Source organism: Tamandua tetradactyla, chromosome 1 (genome assembly GCF_023851605.1).
Source record: "Tamandua tetradactyla isolate mTamTet1 chromosome 1, mTamTet1.pri, whole genome shotgun sequence".
Lineage (NCBI taxonomy): Eukaryota > Metazoa > Chordata > Mammalia > Pilosa > Myrmecophagidae > Tamandua > Tamandua tetradactyla.
Window position 1 is genome coordinate 230,807,329 of NC_135327.1, and position 23,164 is coordinate 230,830,492.

General features: G+C 40.8%; 1 protein-coding gene across 6 annotated transcripts in view; it reads right to left on the reverse strand.

The window, feature by feature from the left end:
- The window catches only part of MALRD1 (MAM and LDL receptor class A domain containing 1), a 752,096-nt gene that overhangs the window by 96,519 nt on the left and 632,413 nt on the right, over window positions 1-23,164 (reverse strand). For 5 of the 6 annotated variants that reach the window (XM_077154409.1, XM_077154399.1, XM_077154423.1 and 2 more), the window contains exons 36-37: window positions 12,111-12,236; window positions 5,370-5,436 (exon numbers count right to left, since the gene is read on the reverse strand). In XM_077154409.1, coding sequence (XP_077010524.1) covers window positions 5,370-5,436; window positions 12,111-12,236 — 193 coding nt within the window. The remainder of the gene's footprint in view (window positions 1-5,369; window positions 5,437-12,110; window positions 12,237-23,164) is intronic. The other variant, XM_077154433.1, reaches the window with a different exon arrangement.

The window sequence follows — 23,164 nt, forward strand, 5'->3', positions numbered from 1 at the left end:
CAGTGAGGGAACAGTGTAAATTCCTAGAAATGGAATTGTTAGGTCAAAAAGTAAATGCATACGTCGTTTATTTAGACAGGTGCCAAACTCACCTCCCTAAGCACTATGCCCATTTGCGTTTCCACAGCCCAGGCTCGGAGAGTTTTTCTGGTCTTGCCAGCAGGCGGCATTGCTCACCTGAGAGGTGAGAAGGGGGATCTGAGTGTGGTTTCAATTTGCTTTGCAATTATAACTGAAGGTGAGCCAATTTTCATAGATTCAAGTGCCATGGTACAAAATTTTAAGTGGATGTTTTATCCATTTTTTATACAATTTGGGCTTCCCTACCATTTTAAAGTAGTTTTTCTAGTGTATTAGGCATACTAAAGTCATTCATGTTGCAAATGTTTTCTCTGTTTGCTGCATGTCTTTGCTTTGCTTAGGCTCCTTCGTGACATGCAAAAGATTATTTAAAAACACGTTTGTGGGTGAAATCTATCAATACTGTCTTTGCATTTGGATTTGAGTCATTAAAGAAACATGCTTTCCTACATCCAGATTGCAGAGAAATTCACTCATGAATTCCTCACGTATTTGTGTGGTTTCTTTTTGACCTCTGAGCCACGTGAATTTTATATTTGTGTGTATGTGATTCTAGTTTTATCTTTGAGTACAAAAGCTAACTGTTTGTGCCAACGCTCCTTTTTTCACAGTCCACCAATGTCCAGTGATGTAAGATGATACTTTCAACATTTTCTAAAATTTCATATGTACTTGGATATATTTCTAGACTTTCTATTCTGTTGCATTAATCTGGCATGTGCTAGTAATGTGTGGTTTTAATAATAAAGGTTTTACTCCATTGACACCAGTAGTGCTATAGCCTCCTTCCTAACGTATCTTTTTCAGTGTTTTCCCAGCTATCATGTTTATTTTTCCATGTGAACTTTAATATCAAATTGTTTACCTCCACAAAAAGCTTGTGGGCATTTTTATTGGGGTGGTGTTACATTTTAACCACATCTTTATAAGTTGCTAATCCAAGGAAAAGAAATGTCTTTCCATTTGCTTAAGATTTTCAGAACTGTTTTGTCATTTAGGGTCTACAGTTTTTTTGTTTTTGCATGGGCAAGCACCAGGAATCAAACCTGGGTCTCTGGCTTAGCAGGACACAACTCTGCCTGCTAAGCCACTGTGGCCAGGTTTTACATCTATTTTATGAAGCTTATTCCTAAATATTTTTTCACTATTGTTATTGCAAATAGCTTTCTTTCTCATCTACTCCTCTAGTTTTATTTGTGCACACAGAGTAATAATGACTTCTGAATGTTGATTTTACATCCTTCTACCTTTCTTAATGAATTACTTTTATGGTTTGAATTAATTCTGTCATTGATTCCTCAGGGTTTTCTGGGTATACCATCATTAAAATTTTACTTCTTCCTTCTAATGCTTGTGGTGTGTGTGTGTGTGTGTGTGTGTGTGTGTGTGTGAGACGCTGCATTGGCTAATCCCTCCAGCACAATATTGAATGTCAGTGCTGATTGCGGAGATCTGTCACTCTCGCCTTGCTCCCAATCATCTTGGAAAAGCCCCCAGTGGGTTTCTCTCAGGTATGGTGATAAATTCAGGAATAAGGAAGCATCCATCATTTCACATTTTCCTTAGTGCTTTTGTAAAATCAGGAATGGATATTTACTATTTCCAAAGACATTTTCACAACCATGAAGGCAACCACAGTAGTTTTTTCCTTAGATCCATTAACATAGTAAATTGTATTAATGAATTAACCAATGCTCAACCAGCTGTCACCATTGGAACAAACCCCACATGCTCACACGCTTTTTTGTCTATGTGGTATGAGACTGAATCTTTAATACTTTCTTGAGAGTTTTTGAATTTATATTCATTAGTGCTATTGGTCTTTAATTTCCTTTCATCATGATATTTATCAGATTTGCTTCATAAAACTTATTTGGAAAATTTCTTCATTTTCTATGTTCTGGAAAAATTTATATACGATTGGGATTACCTAGTCTTCAAATATTTGATTGAGTTTCCTTGAGAAAACCACTAGAACTGTTGGAGTTTTATCCTTTGCTCCTTAATGACTTTTCTATTTCTTCTGCAGAAACTGGTCTATTTAGTCTTCTATTACTAGATGAGGAAATTATATTTTCCTGAGGAAATTATTAATTTCATCTAAGTCTTCAAAACTTCTCCACACTGTGGTCTGCAAAGTCCCATATTATTTTATATATATACTATTTCAGTGGTTATTACCTTTCTGTCATTTTTTAAAAATACATTTTGTATGTTTGTGCCTTCTGACATTGCTTGTTTCCGAAAAATTTGCTTGTAGCTTAATATCGTGTCATTTATTTCAAAGAATCAGACTTTTAGACTTTTATGTATTTATACTGCTTTTTAAATACTTTCCCTCATTAATTTCTGCTTTTATTTTAGTTATTTACTTGATTTTTATATGTATTGGTTTTCCCTATTGTCATTTTTTCTATCTTTTCATGTTGAGAATTTAAATTATTTGCTTTCTTTTAAAAATTTTTATTGAAATGAAAGAATTTAACACTACGGATATTCCTCTTTACTTCATGACTGCTCCTTGGATCACTCCTATTTGGTTTGTTAAAGCTGATGAAATGCAATGTATCAGAAATTGATTGGCTTTTACAATGGGGATTTATTAGCTTACAATTTACAGTTCTCAGACTGTGACCATGTCCAACTCAAGGCATCAACAAGACGATAACTGACTCTGAAGACAGGCTGCCGGCATCCGGGGCTGCTCTGTCACCTGAGAAGGCATATGCTGGTCCTTCTCTCCTGGGTTTCACTGCTTCAGCGTCTGGTTCCAGTGGCTGCCACCCTGTTTTCTGTGGGCCCTCTTTCAGCTTCGCCAGGGCTTTTCTCCACAAGCTTCACTTAAGTTCATCTCTAGCTTCTGGTGTCTTTTCCTCTCATAGAGGTCTCCAGTAAGTGGATTAAGACTCTCCTGGGTCCCATCTCAATTGAAACAACCTACTCAAAAGGTCGCACCCACAGTAGGTCTGCTCCCACAGGGATGGATTCAAAGAATATTATGAAAGAAAAAGACTTTCCTGGGGTATGTAACAGTTTCAAAACACCACACCCCCTCCGGCGTATCATAGAGATCCGGGTATTTTGCAACGAGGACGAGGAGCCCCTACTCCCTTGCCCTTCTCTGGAACTTGCCTGCGTTTTCACTGCTGAGACACACACACCCAGCACACAACCCACACTCAGAAAGGGATATGGGAAGGAGAGAGCAGGCATGGATATGAATTTCCCAGAGGGAAATACATGAACTGGTGGAGCTGGAACCCACACTATACTTGAAATTTGTCCTATAGCTACTGGTTAAACTGTATTTTGAAATTTGTCACTTTTCTCTATATGTATTTCACAATAAAAAATGAAAAGCAAAGAATACTTGTACGAGAATCATAAACTGAAAGGCTGGATTCCCACTTGATACTAACCTTAATTGGAAAATAGCATACATTTTAATTGTTTTTAGGTATTTCAGCACACTGTGTTTGACTTGAAATAATTGGCCAAGGATGAGCTGAAGGGTGGGTTTTGTAAGAATGCTGTGACAGCAACTATTTAAGAACTGAACATCCATTTGTAGGACTTGATGAGGTTAATTAAATGACATATTACATATTGCATACTTGTTTATACATACAGTATAAAAAAGTGACATCATAATAGTGAGCCCTAGCATTCATTATTATCTTTTCTGCACTGGCACTGATCCTAGATTTTACTTGTATTAATCCTCTACACATTACAATAGCCTTTGAAGATAGGGGCTGCTACTGTACCCGTTTCACAGAGGGGTTTAAAGAACTTCCTCAATTTGGAGGATAAAGATTTTTATTACTGGCATGGAGGAACTGTGGGTTTCCAGGAAGAGAAGAAAAGTCAGAGTAATGTATAGAGTATAATCATATTTCTGTAAAAACGCAAATGCGTGTTTTGTGTGTTTTGTGGTCTTTCTCAAGGCCACACATCCCTACCTCACATCTTCTCCCTACCTCTGAGTTTCCTCATTTGAGAGAAACAAACCTTGTGCACTTCATTTTTAAAGTTTATTTAAATATACTAGAACATTGCCAAGAAATGCTAAGCTTGCTTGCTCACCTGAGATTTTCTAAAATCAGGCAGCTATCGGGACTGAGAATCAGGGTTAGAGAGGATAAAGACTCAAACCTTCCCCTGTAAACAGTTGGCACTCAATAACATCATCCATTCCCCTGACATTCAATAAACATTATGACATCACAGCAGATTTTACAAATAAGCAGAATGTCCATCTAATAACAATTCATGATTAATTAATTTCCACAGAAACTGATATGGGGAAAATTATTTTGCTGAAATGTTGTGAAATAAATTATGTAATAAATTTGAGAGAAAAAATGCTTTGAGAAAATCATTAATTCAGTTTCAACCATGTGAAAACAGTGTCTAAACACATGCTATAAAATCTGTTTTGTTGTTGTTTTAATTGCTGGGACATTCTGATTTGTGGGGAATAAACTGCTTTCCCTAAAGATGAACTAACACAAAAGGATACAAGGATTTAAACAACTATTAATCAATATTTTCCAGATAGTTTTGTGCATTTCATTACGATGTGAATCAATTTTCTAATAAGCAGCAATGATATAGCCATAATTCTGCTAGATTAAAAAGGCATAAACACAAATATCATGGAATATGCATAATTTCCTTTGGAGTTTATGAAACTGTTTTGCACAATTCCCTAAAGGGCAAAAACAAAAATCAAAGCATCTTTGATATGCAATATAAATAATTCCCAAAAGAAATGAGGTCTCTTTTTTTCAATCCTTGCTTTGAGTATGTAAATGTATTCCCTCTTTGTACCTTAACTTTAACGACTCATACACATCCACTGCATAAACCAGAAAAAGGTCTTATTTGTGAATAAACGTCACTCTTTGCTGTTAGAAAAAAAGGGAGACGGAAGTTGAAATAAAAAGAAAAAAATGAAATGCAGGCACTAAGTTTATCTGAAATAGGAGGATACTCCTATCACAAAAAATTCTTTATAAAACCTGACATAAATATTAAAAATAAGGAATAATGAATGCTATTCAAACTGTATATCACACACAATAGAAAATATTGAAAGATATGCAAACTCATATTAAATAATTGGTATTTTTCTGAAAGAAACATATCTTCCTTACCCTTATTCAGACAGGTAAATATAAATAATGATATTATCCACTATTTTTATCTTCATAACCACATATTCATCAGGAGAAATAAGAAAACCAGCTGCAACAAATGATAAGCAAACCGACAACGCTCCTTACCGACACATGGGGCCATTTCGCTCCACGGCACAAGTCCCGCCGTTTTTACAGTAACTTTCTGGACACTCTAAAGAGAAGCATCAGAAAGGCCACAGTTAATTGTAAACATTAATACGGAGAGGGAGGACACATTACTGTAAGTAATTGCATTAAAGCTAATTCCTGAGAATTAGCTTGCTTTGCAGCTGCTAAAAGCAAGAGATGTCTCCAAGGCTACATTCCTGGGAACCCCAAAATAGGCTCAGTGGCCCTGCAACCCCCCATTTCTGCCCTCCCTTCCCAGGCCCGAGGGCCACCCACTAGAAAATCTTCTTCTGGCCAGGATTAGCTACAAGGTTTTCATTTAGAACGTGCCTGCACAGCCCTTGTGTGGTTCTGCTGGATTTTTCTGTGCTGGGACATTTCTTCCCAGGAGATGCCTTATCGTGGCAGCAAATGCTTGGCCAGGCAGCCATGTCTGGTTGAAGAGAATGAGCCACACTTTTGTCCACACCTGTCCTGCCTTTGGTCCATGACAGAAGCACAGCTCAAGTCTGCCCTCCTGGCCCACCCTGGGTCTTCCTGGCTCCAGCGTGGCATGAACATTTGTTTCCGAAGGTGGTTGCTTGGAGGCTGAGACGCAGCTATTTTCCCAACCTGGTGCATTGGTGTGGGGAGAGTCTGTGTCCCTTTCGCTTTTTACGGTGCACGCACATTCACTGCCTCCTCGTGACCTCACGAAACACCTGCTGCCTGAGGATGCCAATGGCCCTGCCAGGTGAGGGCCAGGCTGCTCCTCGAGGATTCTTTTTAATGTCTCCTCTCTTTCAGGAGACCATCTCTCCCTCGTTGGGCCTCCTACCTCAATGCCTGATTGAAACCTCAACTGCCATGAACTTATATTCATCTACCCTGCTCCATACACTTACTAACTGTCAGCCACTGGGCTGGACAGAGGCAGTGCACTGGTCCATAATGGGGTGGCTGAGCACACTGAGGCTGTGGGCACGGGAGCTGGACACCCTGAGAGTCAACTGCTTTGTTGAGAGATAGGCAAGCTCAGGTGGTTTCCCACCATGGGAAACTCAGTGTCCCAGCTGGTCATGGTGGGTAAGGAGGGCCGCCTCTCCATGCCTTGGCTTCCCCTCCATAAGACAGGGCCAGGACAGGGCCCAATCCTAGGCTGGGGGGAGGCATTACCACACCTGGCTCTTGGCACACATTTCATAAACGTTGGTGCCAAAAGGTTAACAGCACACCCCCAACCTCATGGGCCAGACCTGGCAGCTCGTGGAGACACTCACATCCAGATGAAAAGGGGTGTAAGTGGGGCAGGCCATGGCACCCCAGGAAAGTGCTGAGGCTGACTCTGGGAGGTCAAGGAAAGGCTCTCAGGATGGGACTGGCAGCCATGGCTTGGGCATTAGTGTGCAAGGAAAGGCAAGCGAAAGGCCCAAGGCTGGAGTAGTGGGAGGGTGAGTGGAAAGGGCGGCAGGATGCTCAGCATGGCAGGACAGCGCACAGTGTCCAGTGACAGGGAGGGAGAAGGCCAGAGACAGCTGGGACTCGGTGGCCACAGGTCAGAGGGGTTTGACTTCATACTAGAAGGCCACAGTCTGCAGAAGGAAGTGGCAGCCTTCCTCGTTAGAAGGACGCTTCTGGCTGCAATGTGCAAATTCAGTGGAGAGGGCAGGACTAGATGCATGAACCCAGCTGAGAAACTTTTGCAATGACTCAGGAAGAGATGATGATGGTTGCTGAAAGAAACAAGGGGACAGGGGTGTCGATAAAATGTGGGAATCTAAGAGACGTTTAAACGGGGGAATTGAATGGAGTTGGCAATTACATGGATGAGTCAAGGTTGATGTCCAGGCTTCTGGTTGATGGTTCCATCCACCGAGGTAGGGCATTGACAGGGAAGGAGGATTTTTGGGGTAAGATGCTGCGGTGACTTAGGACATTGCATATGGTAGAATTCGCATCTCAGCCCACATGAAATATAGACTTGAGGCTTTTCTTCAGATTCCTTCATCTCTTTTCCAAATAGTCTCGTTTTCTGGGTGAGCTTCTCTACACCTTTGGGTCTAAAGTACTGTGTTAGGTGCTAGGGAAAGCATACCCAGGGGTGGGCTAACCTTAGAGACAGAGACAAGCCAGTACTCGGGAGAGGCAGGATGAGGACCATCAAAAATGGAGGAAAAGCCAAGATTTATGTAGGGGGCTGAACTGGAGCTGATATGGGGCATATTCAGCTGGACAGAAAAGTGATGGCATTTCCTTCATGAACAAGAAATTACTTGGTTTGACAAAAATCAGCATATTGCCATGATTTACAAAAAAGACACAAACCATATCAAGTAAACTGTTTATGGTTATTTTTAGTCTTAAGCATAATTTTAGTCCTCCTTAATTAAGGCTGTTGTGTTATTGCACAGTATCGGACACTGCAGGGCATCAGAACACACAGTGTAACACAGCTGTACATTTTTCCTGGGGTCATTAATATTTATTTTGATTGCAGATAGTCAAACATAGTGTGGCTTTACCTCAGAATGATTCTGCAGGGATTTAACTACGGATTTTCCTGAACTGGATGGAAAAAACGGTGGAAAGAGCAGTGGAAAAGGAGTGAGCCTGTGCTCTGCAGAAAGTAGGATATGCAGATTTCATCTGTGAGAAGGTTCCCTAAATGGCTGCCCTCAGGCCCAGATTCTTTATCCATAAGATGGGAAGACACAGGGCAAAGTATTTTTATCTTTAACTTGCTGTTCTAGTTTGCTAACTGCCAGAAGGCAATATACCAGAAACAGAATGGCTTTTAAAAAGGGGAATTTAATAAGTTGCTAGTGTACAGTTCTAAGGCCGAGAAAATGTCCCAATTAAACAAGTTTATAGAAACGTCCAATCACAGGCATCCAGGGAAAGATACCATGATTCAAGAAGACTGATGAAGTTCAGGGTTTCTGTCTCAAGTGAGAAAGCACATGGTGAACACAGTCAGGGTTCCTCTCTCACATGGAAGGGCACATGGCAAGCGTGGCGTCATCTGCTAGCTTCTTCTCCTGGCCTCCTGTTTTGTGAAATGCCTGGGAGGCGTTTCCCTTCTTCATCTCCAAAGATTGTTGGCTGGTAGACTCTGTTTCTCATGGCTATGTCATTCTCTGCTCTCTCAGAAATCTCTCTTTCTCCAAAATATTTCCTCTTTTATAGGACTTCAGAAATTAATCAAGACCCACTCAAATAGGTAGAGACATACCTCCAGCTAATCCAGTTTAATAACCACTCTTGATTGAATCACATCTCCAGGGAGATGATCTAATTAGTTTCAAACATACAGTGCTGAATAAGGATTAGAAGAAACAGCTGCCTTTACAAAGTGGGATTAGGATTAAAACATGGCTTTTCTAGGGTACATCCATCATTTCAAACCAGCACACTTGTCTATGACAATTGAGACCAGAGAGCAGGTGAGAAGGGGGAGGGGAGGGTAGCACCAGGTGTGAGGAAGAGGCTGAAGGTTTGTGGTAATTAAGAAGGCAGACAGGACTAGGTGTTGTGCCCAGGGACCCAGGGCCTTTGGCCACAGCAAACATCTCGCATTGCTTCTCAGTGACCTAGGGTTTGGGGATAAGCGGAGCTCACAACTGATCAGGGGTAAATTTCATTTTGGGTAGAATTCACATTTGATACCACTTTAGATCATCAGGTTAGAGAAGGAGAAATACACATGTAAGTGGACAAGTGGCCAAAATGACAACAAAAGCCACTTTTAAGCTTATACCTAAATAATTTGCAGCTGAGCACTCGTTTTCTCCCTCCTTCCCTCCTCTTCTTTACTTGTTAATACGCAGAGACTGAGCTGACAGCTCCCACGTGGCGGTGTGCTGGGAAGATGGCTGACAGCATGCATCCTGGCTTTGGGCCCAGGGGTCCCATCTTGAAAGTGTACGATTGTGTGGTTTGGGGCTACTTATTTTAAGTGAGATGTGCTTGATGTATAAAATGAGGATGGTGTCATTTCCTCGTAGGACCGTGGGAGGAGAACATTAAATTTATTTGTAAAACATGTAACACCTAATACATACGTATGCATTTGGTATTAAACAATTGCTGTCCCCAGATTTGGGAGAGGAGGTTCTGCCTGTGAAATGTAATTTCCATTGCACTTGGTCTTCCCAGTTCCTTCCCTTCATCTTCCCTTCCCTCCCTCCTCTCTGTCCTTACTACTGCCTTCACCACCACCACTTCCTGAAGCCCTGCTTTGTGTCCAGCACTGTCCTAAGAGTTTTACATGCTATACCCCATTTAATCCTAATGACATTATGTGGCTTGTGCCATAAGGTTCCTCATTTTACAGAAGAGGAAACTGAGGCTTCAAGGTTAATATGACTTGCTCAAGTTGATGGCAAAGAACCATGAAAGTCAGGACTAAATCCTGGTCTTATAGCCCAGAGTCTGGTAGGCTGAAAATGGCAATGGACTTCTGTTTAGTCCAGAGTTTCTATAACCCTGTGAAGCTCTTAGTATTATGAGGACACGAACCCCTTTCGATCATGTGACATTTATGCACTGTCACAAATAAATGAACATGTACATAATATTCATATAGTCACATATACTTCAAGAGATTTATGAATCCTGGGAGTCCCTGGAAGAGCCTATACAGGAAACCAAGTTTCTAGTGGGCAGGATTGTCCTATTTATCTTGAAATTCCAGCATCCAGCACAGGATGACAGAGCAGTGTCTCATAGCAACTGCCTGTGAAGTTTTTATTTGATTTATTAGTTTAGTTCTTTAAACCTCTCTGAATTTTTATTGTCTTTATTATTAATACTACTACTATTATAGACTATATCCATTAATCTATATTCATAATAGCCTGCCCAATAATTTTATATTTTTAGTACCTTCTTCTAATTCTCCTTCAAAAGGATGATTATTATAATTATAATACCACATCAACATAACATTTATCAGTTTCTACTACTACAAATGAAAGGAAAAATACTTTCAGTTTAAATTTACTCATTCAAATTCTCATCAATAATTCTCTATTCCATAATCAACCAAAACCTGAAAAATAATATGCCTTCCTAATATGAATCAGGAACAGATCAGATTTGCTGAACTATCCTTAACCTACAACACTTACGCAGTGTCCGAGCTCAATGTTCTTGTTAATGATTTAAACCTTGAGATGAGGTAGACCAGATGCTTGCCTCCTGTTCATGGCCAATGTGGGAATTAGATGCATGAGGATTGGGCCCATAAAAATTCGTAAAATACTGACCTTAAAAGAGTCATGTGTTTGGAAAGGAAGACGAAGGCATAATATACACTGATACATACTGAATTTGGATTTAAAGGCATTTTTAAGAACAGAAGTATTCACTTTATCATATTTAACTGAAAAACCAAGAAGCATATAAAAGGTAAAGAGAGAGCACAATTTGGAGTTTTTTATGAAAAATATGTTTCACTAAGTTCTTTATTTTATTTGAAACTAAGAGCTGTGCCAATGTGCGTATACTTTTTTTTCGATGTGTTTACACTTTTTAATAGAATAGTAGATGCTTGGTGAGTGACTAAAATAGAGGGGCAACAAAAACATTCTCTATTACTCCCTGCAGGTTGTATTAGACTGAATGACATGTCTTCCGTTTTTCTGACCATGTCATTAAAGGTGGATCACACCAGATCAGACAATAATCACAGCTGATTGTAATACATTTGTTTTCATATAGGACCACCTTGAAGAAATATTTAATTTTATGCAAATAAATTTTAATACTGAGCCTAAGCATTGCATTTTAATAGTTTCAAAGTTAGAAGAGAATGGAATTACCTTATTTAACCCAAGTTTTAATGTCATTCTGACTGTCTGTAAAGAGATCAAGAATATTTCCCTTAGTACACCTTATCCTAGGTATTTTGTGCACTATCATTTGATCAAAAATGATCATGGTTTTACTTATCTCATAATGTACTTTTTTCTCAAAGCACTCACATTGTTTATTCTTACATTTCTTCACTTATCTCATAAAGTCCTTCTCTCTTGAAGGATGTACAGTATATATTCTTACCTAGAACTAATATGAAAATTTCTCCAACTAATTTATAAAATATGACAACTTAACTTTTATCAAATTTACATTGCTTCTTAGTTGTGAGATAATTGTATCACCCTGATCTATTATTTTATGTATCTCTTGAATGAAATAATAAAAATCTGAATACCCAGGAGAATCGTCAACAGTGGGCTTCAACAAGTTAGAGAATTATAATGTGGTTTTGATAAAAGTATATTCATAAATATACCTTGTCAGTTCTTACAAGGCATAAATATTACAGGGGCAAAAGAAAGAAAAATGTTTACATATCATGCAAAAAATAAATAAATGAGGAAGCTTTTATGAAGAAATGACGTTTTTTAAAACTAAAAGTATATAGGATTTTATAATATTCCCATATTTTAGAACTCAACCAGTTTAATAGAGAAGATTATTAAATACTAACAGACAGTACTTGATTTTTCTTAATTTAGTGAACACAGTTTCGGCTAACTGAACATGAGTCCATTTTATCATATATTTCTAAGCTTTCATAAAGGTAGCAATAAATGTCAACATTCTTTCTACCCCTAACCGACAATAGTAATTCACTCGTTCCATGCTTACTACTATTTAGAATTTTAACTTTTAATTTTGTCATTGTCTGCAGGTTAAGTTACTACAAATGGCATTTGAAAGGAAAGTGAGTACCTGAGCAGCTGGACTCATCGAGCTGGAAATCAACGCAGTGGACAAAGCCGTCGCAGCGCTGGTGAGTGGGCACGCAGCCCAGCGAGGGTGGGCAGAGCAGCGCGCCGGCCCAGCAGCTCATGTTGGCTGAAAGAAAGGACAGCTACGCTTAGTCCAGTGCCTCTCCCTCAGGGAACTGCTAAGGAAATAATACGTTTATCATATCACCCCTCAACTTTCCTACCCCTCCATTTAAATAGCAGCATTTTAATAGAAATTCTCAACTTAATGGAAAATTTCCATTAAGAAGTTGAAAGTTTCTTAAAAAGAACTCTGTTGGTAGAATCATTTCCCAGACGTGCGTTATGCAGTATTAGACGTGACACACTGTGGCACGGTAATGCCATGCTCTCTACTGCCATGTGGACTGAGTCCATTTTAGACTTGAAGTCAGTATTTTCTTCAAGGCACGTCTCTTTGTGCTTCATTAGCCCTCACGATCTTATGCACAGTTGGACTGAGGGTGAGTGCAAATTCTGTGAATGTCCATCAGCTTCCATTTGGAGTACTGGTCAGAGGAGCCAGTGGGAGCCTGGTAAGCTGAGTGAGGACGAGGAGCTCAGAGCTCTGTGAGTGTGCACGCCTTCACAGCATGGATAATGCGTGCGGGAGGTAATTTAGTGACGGCGTGTGCTCTTGTTGGGGGTCACAGCAGGGTTTAAAGTTGACTGCAAGGGTTGAGTAGGTAATAGGACAGAGATGCTATTGCTCATAAGACTTGGTTGCTTGATATTTTTCATAAAGCGAATGTCTTTATGTATATAAGAAGAACTGGCAACTCTTCGATGGAAATCTAGTCCTGCAAAGAACCCTTGACCTCCTCGGATGCCACTGCTGATGAACCCCTGTGGGGAAGCTCAGCTCTCGGTCATGACATCATACCCTTGTGCTTCTCTCTCCTACTTTCCAACCTCTTAAAAAGCAAAGCTCCCAATGAAGCCCTGTTTCATGGTTTAGACGCCGGTTACAAGTACTGCACCAAACATCCTCATTCCAGGCTCCCATCCTGTGGGCCGCACAGTTCTCTGCTTCATTTGCATGTGGAGCTTGTGCTTGTGAGGGGACCTGGGTGCCAGCCCCCTGCGGCTCTCCTCAGCCTCAACTACATGATGCTGGCCTCTCCATGTGAGAACTTTTCCGATGTATCAGCCCTGTCCTGGGTGTGAGCAGAGGGAGTATGTCAAAACCGGAATGCTCTGCCCCATCTTTCTTCGGGAGTCTGGATAGGTTTCACAGCCACTAACTAACATGATACCGATGGATGCTTTCCCCTAACCCTGCTCAGCGCCCGGGGCATCAGCAGAGGTTTGCCCCAGGCAGCCGCTGAGCCCCAGGTCCCCAAACCGACAGTCCTGCTTTCTTCTGGTTTATCTAATGGGGCCATATGCAATATCCTGTTTGAACATTTTATTATAAATCCGTGGGAAATTGAAAAGGATTGTTCTTGGCAGTCACTTGGACTACGATAAAGACAATTGTGTCAATCTTTTCAAGGTAAATTGATCATTTAAAAGATCCAGGAATAAATTCTCTGATATGTATCTTGCACAGCTCTTTTAAGTTATGTCACAGGTGATTCTTTTCTTCAAGCATAATATGGGTTGGAAGGATTCTTTATTTAAGGGATTAGATGACGCACATGATTTAGAGAACTGCCTATAAAAATTTCTTTTAAAGTGAGACATAAAAATGCTGATCTAAAGAGTTTGCGTTTCCATTAAGTAAAAATGATGGTTTTGAAAAATAAGAGTGACACTCCTCATTGAGCAACCCTTCCTAAGTGCCAGAACCTCAGCTCACAAGAACAAGCAGCACTGAGCTCCTGCTATATAAAGGACACCGTGCTTAGCACTCGAGGGGGGGGATGCGGGGGGGCTTGGACAAAAGGGACAACAGAATCTATACAAGGGCAACAAAAAGAAAATTCAAGGCTGACTTACAGGCTAAGCCATGATAAAAGGAGTGTCACAAGGCCACACTTGTTCAGTTGGCAAAACGATGTAGAGACAATATGTGTGATAAAATTACAGGGCCCTTCGGGGCAGAAAGGGCTACAGAGAAAGGAAGAGCAGAGTCTTGAGAAAGGTTTTAAATTTTCATGTTTATAGAGAAACGCCATTCAGCAGAGGGGAATAAAGGTCTGCATATGTGGTGCAAGACCTGCCCTGATCTCTGGGGAAAACCGGAGCGCCTTGAGGGCTGAACCCCAAGCTCCCCAGCCAAACAGCCGTCCTCATCCCAGGGACCAGACCCAGGCTGCTCGTCCTGGGTAGCGCAGGCGCCGCCAGTCTGTGCAATGAACTGGAGTAGCCCACCATGTACCCCCCGCCCCCATGTCACTACACAGCCCACCCTCCAGGCCCCTGCTGTTCCTGCCGCCCCTGAGCACAGCCCCCAGTCCTGTGTGTGAGCAGAGGGAGTATGTCAAAACCGGAATGCTCTGCCCCATCTTTCTTCGGGAGTCTGGATAGGTTTCACAGCTACTAACTAACATGATACCGATGGATGCTTTCCCCTAACCCTGCTCAGCGCCCGGGGCATCAGCAGAGGTTTGCCCCAGGCAGCCACTGAGCCCCAGGTATGCTGCGTGCCCTTCCTGGGCTGTCAGTCCACGTGACCATAAACAGCCATCCGTCCATCGCATCTGTCCGGCATGGAGGCCACGTTTTCAGCCACGGGGAGGGGTGAAGAAGAGGCAAAGAAAGCCCCATGGGGAATCAGTCCGCTCCCGCTTGGAACGGTCAGCCAAACAGCTTCCCTCTGACCCAGGTTGTGTGTACCGAAGTGGCATGTGTGAACCTGAAAACCAAGCCTGGACGAGCCTGTAGAAATAGCTGAGGTCCCAGGAGGAAGTAGGATTTTTAAGATTTTCCAGAGATTTGAACAGTTCTAAGATATACTTTGATAAGATAAAAAAATTATATTGCAAGCCAAGTACATCTGGAAATAGAATAATCTTCCAACTCTTAGAAAGGAAGAAATGCTTATAAAAATGAATATGGTCATATGCTACAAGTATATACATGCATTGATGTATCTGTGTTGTACTTATGTCTTCATATATATTTTATAGATATACATATTTTTTCATTTTTTTATCCATCGTTGTTTTTCATTGCAAAGGGCTTAGAGATCAGGTGAGATGATAGATTTAAGGCTACAAACAATATACAATGTTGACATCTGTACCCAAAGATAATAGATACTTCTCTTCTGCTTGTAATGCATGCATTTTGCATACTTATTCTCACGTGGAAATCTCAATCCATTGAGAGTCCTTCATTCAATATCCCACGTAACTGATGCCTTAATTTCAAATCCTCTGGACAGCCAAAAGCTCTAACTCGTAAGGAGAATAAATCCATGGCACTAGCTCAGATAAAATTGAGACATATAAAGCTGTAAGGAAATAAATTGCTCCTATTTATAAAATATTTTATATTTTTCCTTTTGATTAAATAATCAAAAGTTTAGAAAGTTAAAATTGACCTACTACTTTATGAAATTTGAAGAAAAAGATCTGTTTGTGGTATTTTAAATTATGTAATGTTAAGTTTAATGGATATTTATCAATTTCCTTTTAGAAGTAGGAGGCAAATAAATTATGAATGCAATTAATATTCATTGCCATCCATAGAACAAATGATATTGTACGGAATATAAAAAAACAGAGCCATTTACTTCCTCTTTCACCTCCATTATTAATACACATACGACAAAGGAATAATCCAAAATCAGTGCAGATAAGATATATATATATCTAAAATTTACACAAACTCAGATTTCAAAATGGTTCCATGGACAACATCCATTCTTGTCAACTCCTCTTTCAAACACCAGGTTTTCATTTCTATATTTATCGCAATCTGCTTTTCAGCCCATTCGCTCAGATGGATGGTACATGGAGGACAAATGGTTCATGGCAGCTCATGGAAGGTCCTTTCCTAAAGCAGAACTCCTTGGTAGTTATAGTTGTCGACTAAGAAACACACAAAAGCAATGCACACGTGACTATGGAAGTGCTCCCACTTCTGTTAAAATAAAAACTCGGGTGTGAATCAGATATTCATATTCAAATTCCTAACAGCAGAGCAACCTCTCCAGGTACGCACAGACCTGGCACAGAGCGCGCGAGAATTACCCCATCCCTGGGCTAAATTCAACCGCTACTCCTATTGACATACCTTAACGGTTTAAACAACTTTCAGGACAACTAGAAAATAATTTAATGGGGAGAGGATAAAAATGACTTATTATTTGTGTATAATAAGCTTTAAGACATGTTCATTTCATTTAATTCTCTAACACCTCTGCAAAGCAGACTTCACCGCGCCACTCTGAGTGTGGAATGGACTGAGGGGAGCACTGCTGCCTGAAGCCGCGCGGGCAAAGGCCGAGGCAGCGTCTTCCCACGCGGTCACGCCGCGGTCTGGAGAAGCGCACGAGGATGTTTGGTCGCAGCCAGCATGTTTAGACAGGAACAAAGATATTGATGGTATACGCATTGTAGCAGCTTGACCTATTCTAAGCCTTCAGAAGAGGCACCCAACCTCACAGAGTGCATCATTGGAAAAAATACAAGTGAGAAAGTAGGTGAACTCTCGGCTTCCTGGACTTTGTCTCCAGCCGCGCCTGCGTTGGTGGCTGTGCGCTACGCGTCCTTCTGACTGTGCCACGTCGGCTTCCCTCCCCACCACGGCGTGGGAGGCTGCGTCTCCAGGAGCAGCTCCCTGCCCTCTGCTGGTGGCTGGGTGGCCAGTGGGGAGATGAGCCAGTGGGGAGGAGAACATCCAGGATGGAAACTGGATTCTCTCACCAGATGCTGCAGCCTTTATCACGCCGTCCCCTCGTCTCTGGGTTCAGCCACCGCTCCCTCCGCTCACACCATCTGGTCCTGCGTGGGGAAATGCCCCACTGTCACCTCTCATGTGTCGTTTCCCTCCACATACATTTCCCTAGTAAATAATCCCTCTATAAAATATCCTCACATTACATAATATTAACACGTCATCTGTTTCTCACCAGGACATTGACTAATACAAAACCTGATGTGAAAATTCAAAAAGAAAAGAAAAAGAAATCTTGAAATGCTCGGGGTAAAAGTGTTGTTAGAGGAATATCACTGAAGAGTGCTCTTGGTTGTGTGCTGGTTTCCCATATAATTAAACTATACCTGTTTCTCAATTTTTTTAAGGAAAAGGGTATATTTTTGGTCAAAGTATCATTTTGGCTTGTGAAAAGATAACATTTCCAATAAAAAAAGACAGATGTTAAATATGAAATATCTTTAAATGTCGAACTTACAAGAGTTTTGTTCTAATTATTCTGATCACTAGAAAATTTATTTTTGGAATAATAAAAACCTTTAAAATATCAATTACTATTTATTTCCCTGCCATATAAGCATCTTAGAATCCTTATTCCTATCAAAATTTAAGCATGTTCGGACCTCTCCAAAATAAACAAGTGAAATTCTCCTTTTATTGAGTTCTCTCTCGCCAGTTCCCATTTGCTCTTCCAAACACTGAGCTGGGATCTCGGCCCCCTTGTGCAGAGAGTCCGTCCTCCGGGAGCTGAAGGAAGCACCCCTCGCGGGCCCGCTCTGTATTTTGTGGGCTAGCCCTGAGGCTTTCTCAGAAACATCCCCCCCGTGACAAGTCTCTGTTCTGCAGAGCTTTCCATCTCAGCTGCGCATCTTTGCTCCCCTTTCTTCCTACATAAATCAAGGACTCCATCGTCTCAGCATCTTCTTTTTTTTTTCTTCTCTTTGGAAGCATTTGGTGAGTTTAGTATAAAATGCCAGCATCCCCTCTGCTTCCTAGGCTCAGAGTGCCATAGGCAGAGCCATCTTTTCAAATGGCCTGAATTTTATTCCTTGTTTCCCTTCACCTGCCCCTCCACTGATCCTGCAAGACAACACCTATTTTTCCTCCTGTCCCATCTTCTTCTTTTTTTCAGTTAGAGAGATTGTAGGTTTACAACAGTCATGTAAAAAAATCCAACCTCTCCACATGCCCCCGTTATTGGCTCTGCCCATTAGCGTGGTACCTTTCTTACAATTGCTCAAAGAATATTAAGGTGTTACTATAGTCCATGGTTCATAGTCGATGTATTTTTTCCATTTACCACCTTATTATTAACACCTTGCATTACTGTCATACATTTGTTATAATTAATGAAAAACATTCTTATATTTGTACTGTTAACCCCAGTCCATCACCCACCACAGGGTTCACTAGTTACACAGTCCCACGTTTAATTCTCTAACTTTCCTCTAGTAGCACACATGTCCCAAACTTCCCCTTGCAACCACACTCACCAGTATAATTCAGTGCTGTCAATCACACACATGATAATGGACTAGTATCATCGCTGTCCATTTCCAACCAACCTAAATAGAAATTCTGCATAAATTAAGCATCATTTCCCCTTTCTCTACCTCCATCTATTTCCTGATAACCCATATTCTAGATTCTGACTCTATGAGTTTGCTTATTATAAGTAGTTTATACTAGTGAAATCAAACAATATTTGTCCCTTTGTGCCTGCCTGATTTAACTCAGCACAATGTCCTCCTCGTTCATCCATGTTGTCGCATGCATCAGGACTTCTTTCCTCTTTACAGCAGAGTCATATTCCATTTCATGGATATGCCACATTTTGTTTGTCCACTCATTAGTTGGTGGACACTTGGGTTAAGTTTACATCTTTTGACAACTGTGAAAAAGGCCACTATAAACACTGGTGTGCGAATGTCTGTTCAAGTCTCTGTTTTCACTATTTCTGGGTATATATCTAATAATGGGATTGCTGGATCATTTGAAAATTCTACATTTAGCTTCCTGAGGAAATGCCAAACTGTCCTCCATAGCAGCTGCTCCATTTTACATTCCCACCAACGGCGAATGAGTATTCCTATTTTTCCACATCCTCTTCGATATGTGTAGTTTTCTGTTTTTTTTTCAATAGTGACCATGCTAGTAGGTGTGAATTTATATCTCACTGTGGCTTTGATTTGCATTTCCCTGATAGCTGTGAAGCTGAGAATTTTTTCATATGCCTTTTAGCCATTTGCATTTCCTCTTTGGAAAAAATGTTTTTTCAAGTCTTTGGCCCCTTTTTTAATTGGGTCGTTTGTCTTCTTATTGTTGAATTGTAGGATTTCTTTATGTATTCTGGATATTAAACCCTTATCTCATAGGTGGTTTCCAGGTATTTTCTTTAATTGAGTAGGTTGCTTTTTAATTTCTTTGACAAAGTCCTCCGAAGCACGACAGTTTTTAATTTTGAAGAGGTCCCATTAGCCTCTTTCTTCTTTCATTGCTTGTGCTTTGGGTATAAAGTCTGAAGAACCATTACCTACAACTAGAAATTAGAGTTAATTTTTGTATAAGGTTTGAAACATGGGTCTGTGCTGGTTTTAAAGGATTATGTGCCCTAGAAAAGCCATGTATCAATTCTGTCCATCTTGTGGCGGCAGCCATTTCTTTTAATACCAACTCAGTACTGTAGGTTGTAAACTTGATTAGATTATCTCCGCTGAGCAGTGACTCACCCAATTGTGGGGATTAACCTTTGAGGGAGATATAACTTCACCCATACAGGTGGATCTCGACTAGTTTATGGAATCCTTTAAAACAGGCAACATTTTGAAGAGAATCATGAGAGAGCCACAAGAGCCCAGGCAGCCAGAGACCTTTGGAGGTGAAGAAGGAAAATGCCCTTGGGGGAGCATCATGAAACAAGAAGCCTGGAGAGAAAGCTAACAGATGTTGCCAGGTTTGCCATGTGCCTTTCCAGTTGAGAGAGAAACCCTGAACTTCATCAGCCTTTCTTGAGTGAAGGTAACCTCTTGTTAGCACCTTAACTTGGACATTTTCATAGACTTGCTTTAATTGGGACATTTTCATGGCCTTAGAACTGTAAACTTGCAACGCAATAAATTCCCCTTTTAAAAAGTCATTTCATTTCTGGTATATCACATTCTGGCAGCTAGCAAACTAGAATAGAGTCCTCTTTCATTCTTTTGTATATCAATATCCAGCTCTCCCAAGACCATTTATTTAAGAGGCGATTTTCTCCCTGCTGCATGGACTTGGTAACCTAATTGACTTTTAGATTAGCAGGTGTCTCAGAGTAAGTCTATTCATATTCATTCTATTTGGAGTATATTATGATTTTTGGACATATATATTTATATCTTTCATAAGAGTTGGGAAATTTTAGGCCATTTTTTCTTCAAATATTCTTTTCCCTTCTCTTCTCCTTCTGGGACACCCATAATACATATGTTTGCATGCTTCATGCTGTCATTTCTATTCCCTGAGACCCTGTTCAACTTTTTTGCATTATTTTCTCTATCTCTTCTTCTTTCTGTGAGATTTTAATTGTCCTTTCTTTTAATTCACAGATTCTTTCTTTTGCCTGTTCAGATCTGCTGTTGTATGCCTGTAGTGCCTGTCATTCCCATAAGTTTTGTTATGTTTCTTTTTATACTTTTAATTTTTCTTTGTGTTCACCCAGTGTCTTCTTTATATTCTTTATCTTTATGCCATTAGTCATATTTTCCTTCATCTCTTTGAATTGATATAGGAGATTCATTTAAACATTTTTGAAAAGCTGTTCCAAATTCTGTCTCCTCCTAAGTTTTAATTTGCTCCTTTCACTGGTCCACATTTTCTTATTTCTAGTGTGGCTTGTAATTTTTTTGTTTATGTTTGGGCATCTGATTATCTTGATGAATATACTCTGTAGATCAGGTTCTCTCTCTTGCCTAGGGTTTTATTGTTGACTGGTTTTGTGTTATGGTTCTTTTGACATTTGGCTCAACTTATTCTAGACCTTTTGAATTGTCCAAACTTTTTCAGCTCTTCTTCATCTGATTCTTGATTTATGTATGCAGTAAATAAAGATTGCACTAACTGTGCAATTGTTTTACCCCCAGGGCAAATTTTTCTTACCTCTGTTCTTTCTCCAGTAATCTTGATCTGTTCTGTTTGTTTTCGTTTTGACTTTATACTTTTGTTTTTACTCTCCTTTCTTTGCCTCTAGCTGCTTTTGCTTAAAGGGCAAAGTATGGGAAGAAGGTTGCCCACAGGTCGACTTTCCCAAGTCAGTATTTACTAGCAGTATTTTGTAGGTCCAGGGACCTACAAAAGGGGTGCAGACCAGTCCCAAATGGCCCTGGTGAGGTCAGGAAAGATGCCAAAAAGCCTTTCTGACAGCTCCCTGAAGCTGTACTTTCATGGTCTGACAAGCAGATGGCATCCTTCAGCAAACTGTTCTCCCCAGGCCTCAAGAGGCCCTGCATGCATGAGCCTCCACCACTCTGCCCTGCTGGGAGTGGGGCAGAAACAACGGCACAGCCATCCCTGTCCTGAGCTGAAAGGGCAGGTCAGAGCTGGGACGCAGTGATCTAAACTCGCCAATCAAGAGCTGTGATCATTATTTGGCCTTACCCCACCCTGCTCTTGGGGAAGAGGGTTTCCGCATCCCTTTCCATCTGCAGGAGCCAGCCAGGAACTGGACCCAGGGAGTCCATGTCAAGATGGAGAATAGGCAGCAGCAGTCACCATGAGTGATTTTCTACCATAGTATTTCAGCCTCTCCGTGCTGCTTTCCCTACTTGCTGTACAGTGCCCCTCTGTCCTTTAGAGCCCAAGATCTGTTGTTTCTCTAGAGCCCAAGACCAGTTGTTTCTGCCTACACTACTGTTTTTGGAACACTGCAAGCCCCTCCTCCACCATCACCCCAGAACTTCTCCTCAGCATCTTCAAGGCTTTCTCTCTCCATAGCTGTCCCTTACTGTTCCTTGGGATTCTGCCTGCTGCCTTATATAGTCTTCCCTCTGTTACCGCACTGGCAGCTGCCATCACCATAGGCTGGTGATCACCATCTTTATATCCCTGGCTCTGTGTCTCCCCTGAGCTGCAGGTCTCCACGTTTAAACATTCTGAACATTCCCATGTAGTTGTACCACAGGCATCTCAAATACACATCTAAAGATAAAAACCACAATCTTCCCCTAACGCCTCCTTCTCCTACTGTTCCCTTGGCATAGGAAATGGCACATTAACTCTCCAGCTGCCTGAATCAGAAACCTCCAAGGCATTATTGATTCCTGTCTCTCTCCTTCACCTGACTGTCTCAGAAATCTCTTCATTTTCTCTACCTTGTACCATTATCTCATCAATCCCTCCATTTCTACACTGCAATATCCAACCAATTTCCCTTGCTCACCCCAATCCATTCCATACACTATTTAAACACAGTTGAATGGCACTGGGGTGATGGGAGAAGACTTTTCATTAGCTTCTCTCAGCTTCTCCCTCCAGACTTATTTCTCACATTTTCATTTCAAACTTTCTTCTAGTTATACCAAAATCATGCTTCACTCAGCCAACTTGCTCTCTCTTCCTTCAACACTCACCTGAACCAAGCATCTCTCCTTCACTGGTCTAATTACTACTTGTCCATCCACGTTTGGCTCTGTAATCACCTCCCTTGTTAGAGTTTTCAGACCCCCCAGCACTGTAGTTGGGGTCTTCAAGTACTCTAACTCCAGGTGTTTATTTCTGTCACAGAGCTGGCTCTCTTTCCCCAACCTTCAGTTAGCAGTCTCCTGCAGTAACACATCTGCAGCCTGAGCTGGGTCAGTGCCCTACTCACCTGTATCAGCAGTGGCCAATACAATGTGTGGCATGAATGACGTCTATGAGTGAATGAATTGGTGCGAGCCTATAAAACACAATTCTAAATCAATAGGAGAACCCAGAACAAAAACTATTACGACTTCAAATATTTGCTGAACTGTGATCACTGAATGCTCTTTTTCCTGTAATTTTGCCATAACATTTTGTCCTTAGTTTATTTTCACAGTTTTCCCTACAGAGTCATAACTCAATTAAACACTTTGGAGATAGATACAGTCAAGGCTATTCTTAATGCAGTTTTATTTCCTTGTAGGGGTAGAACCTTATATGTTACTATCTAGTCAAATTCCAATTTTCTGACTA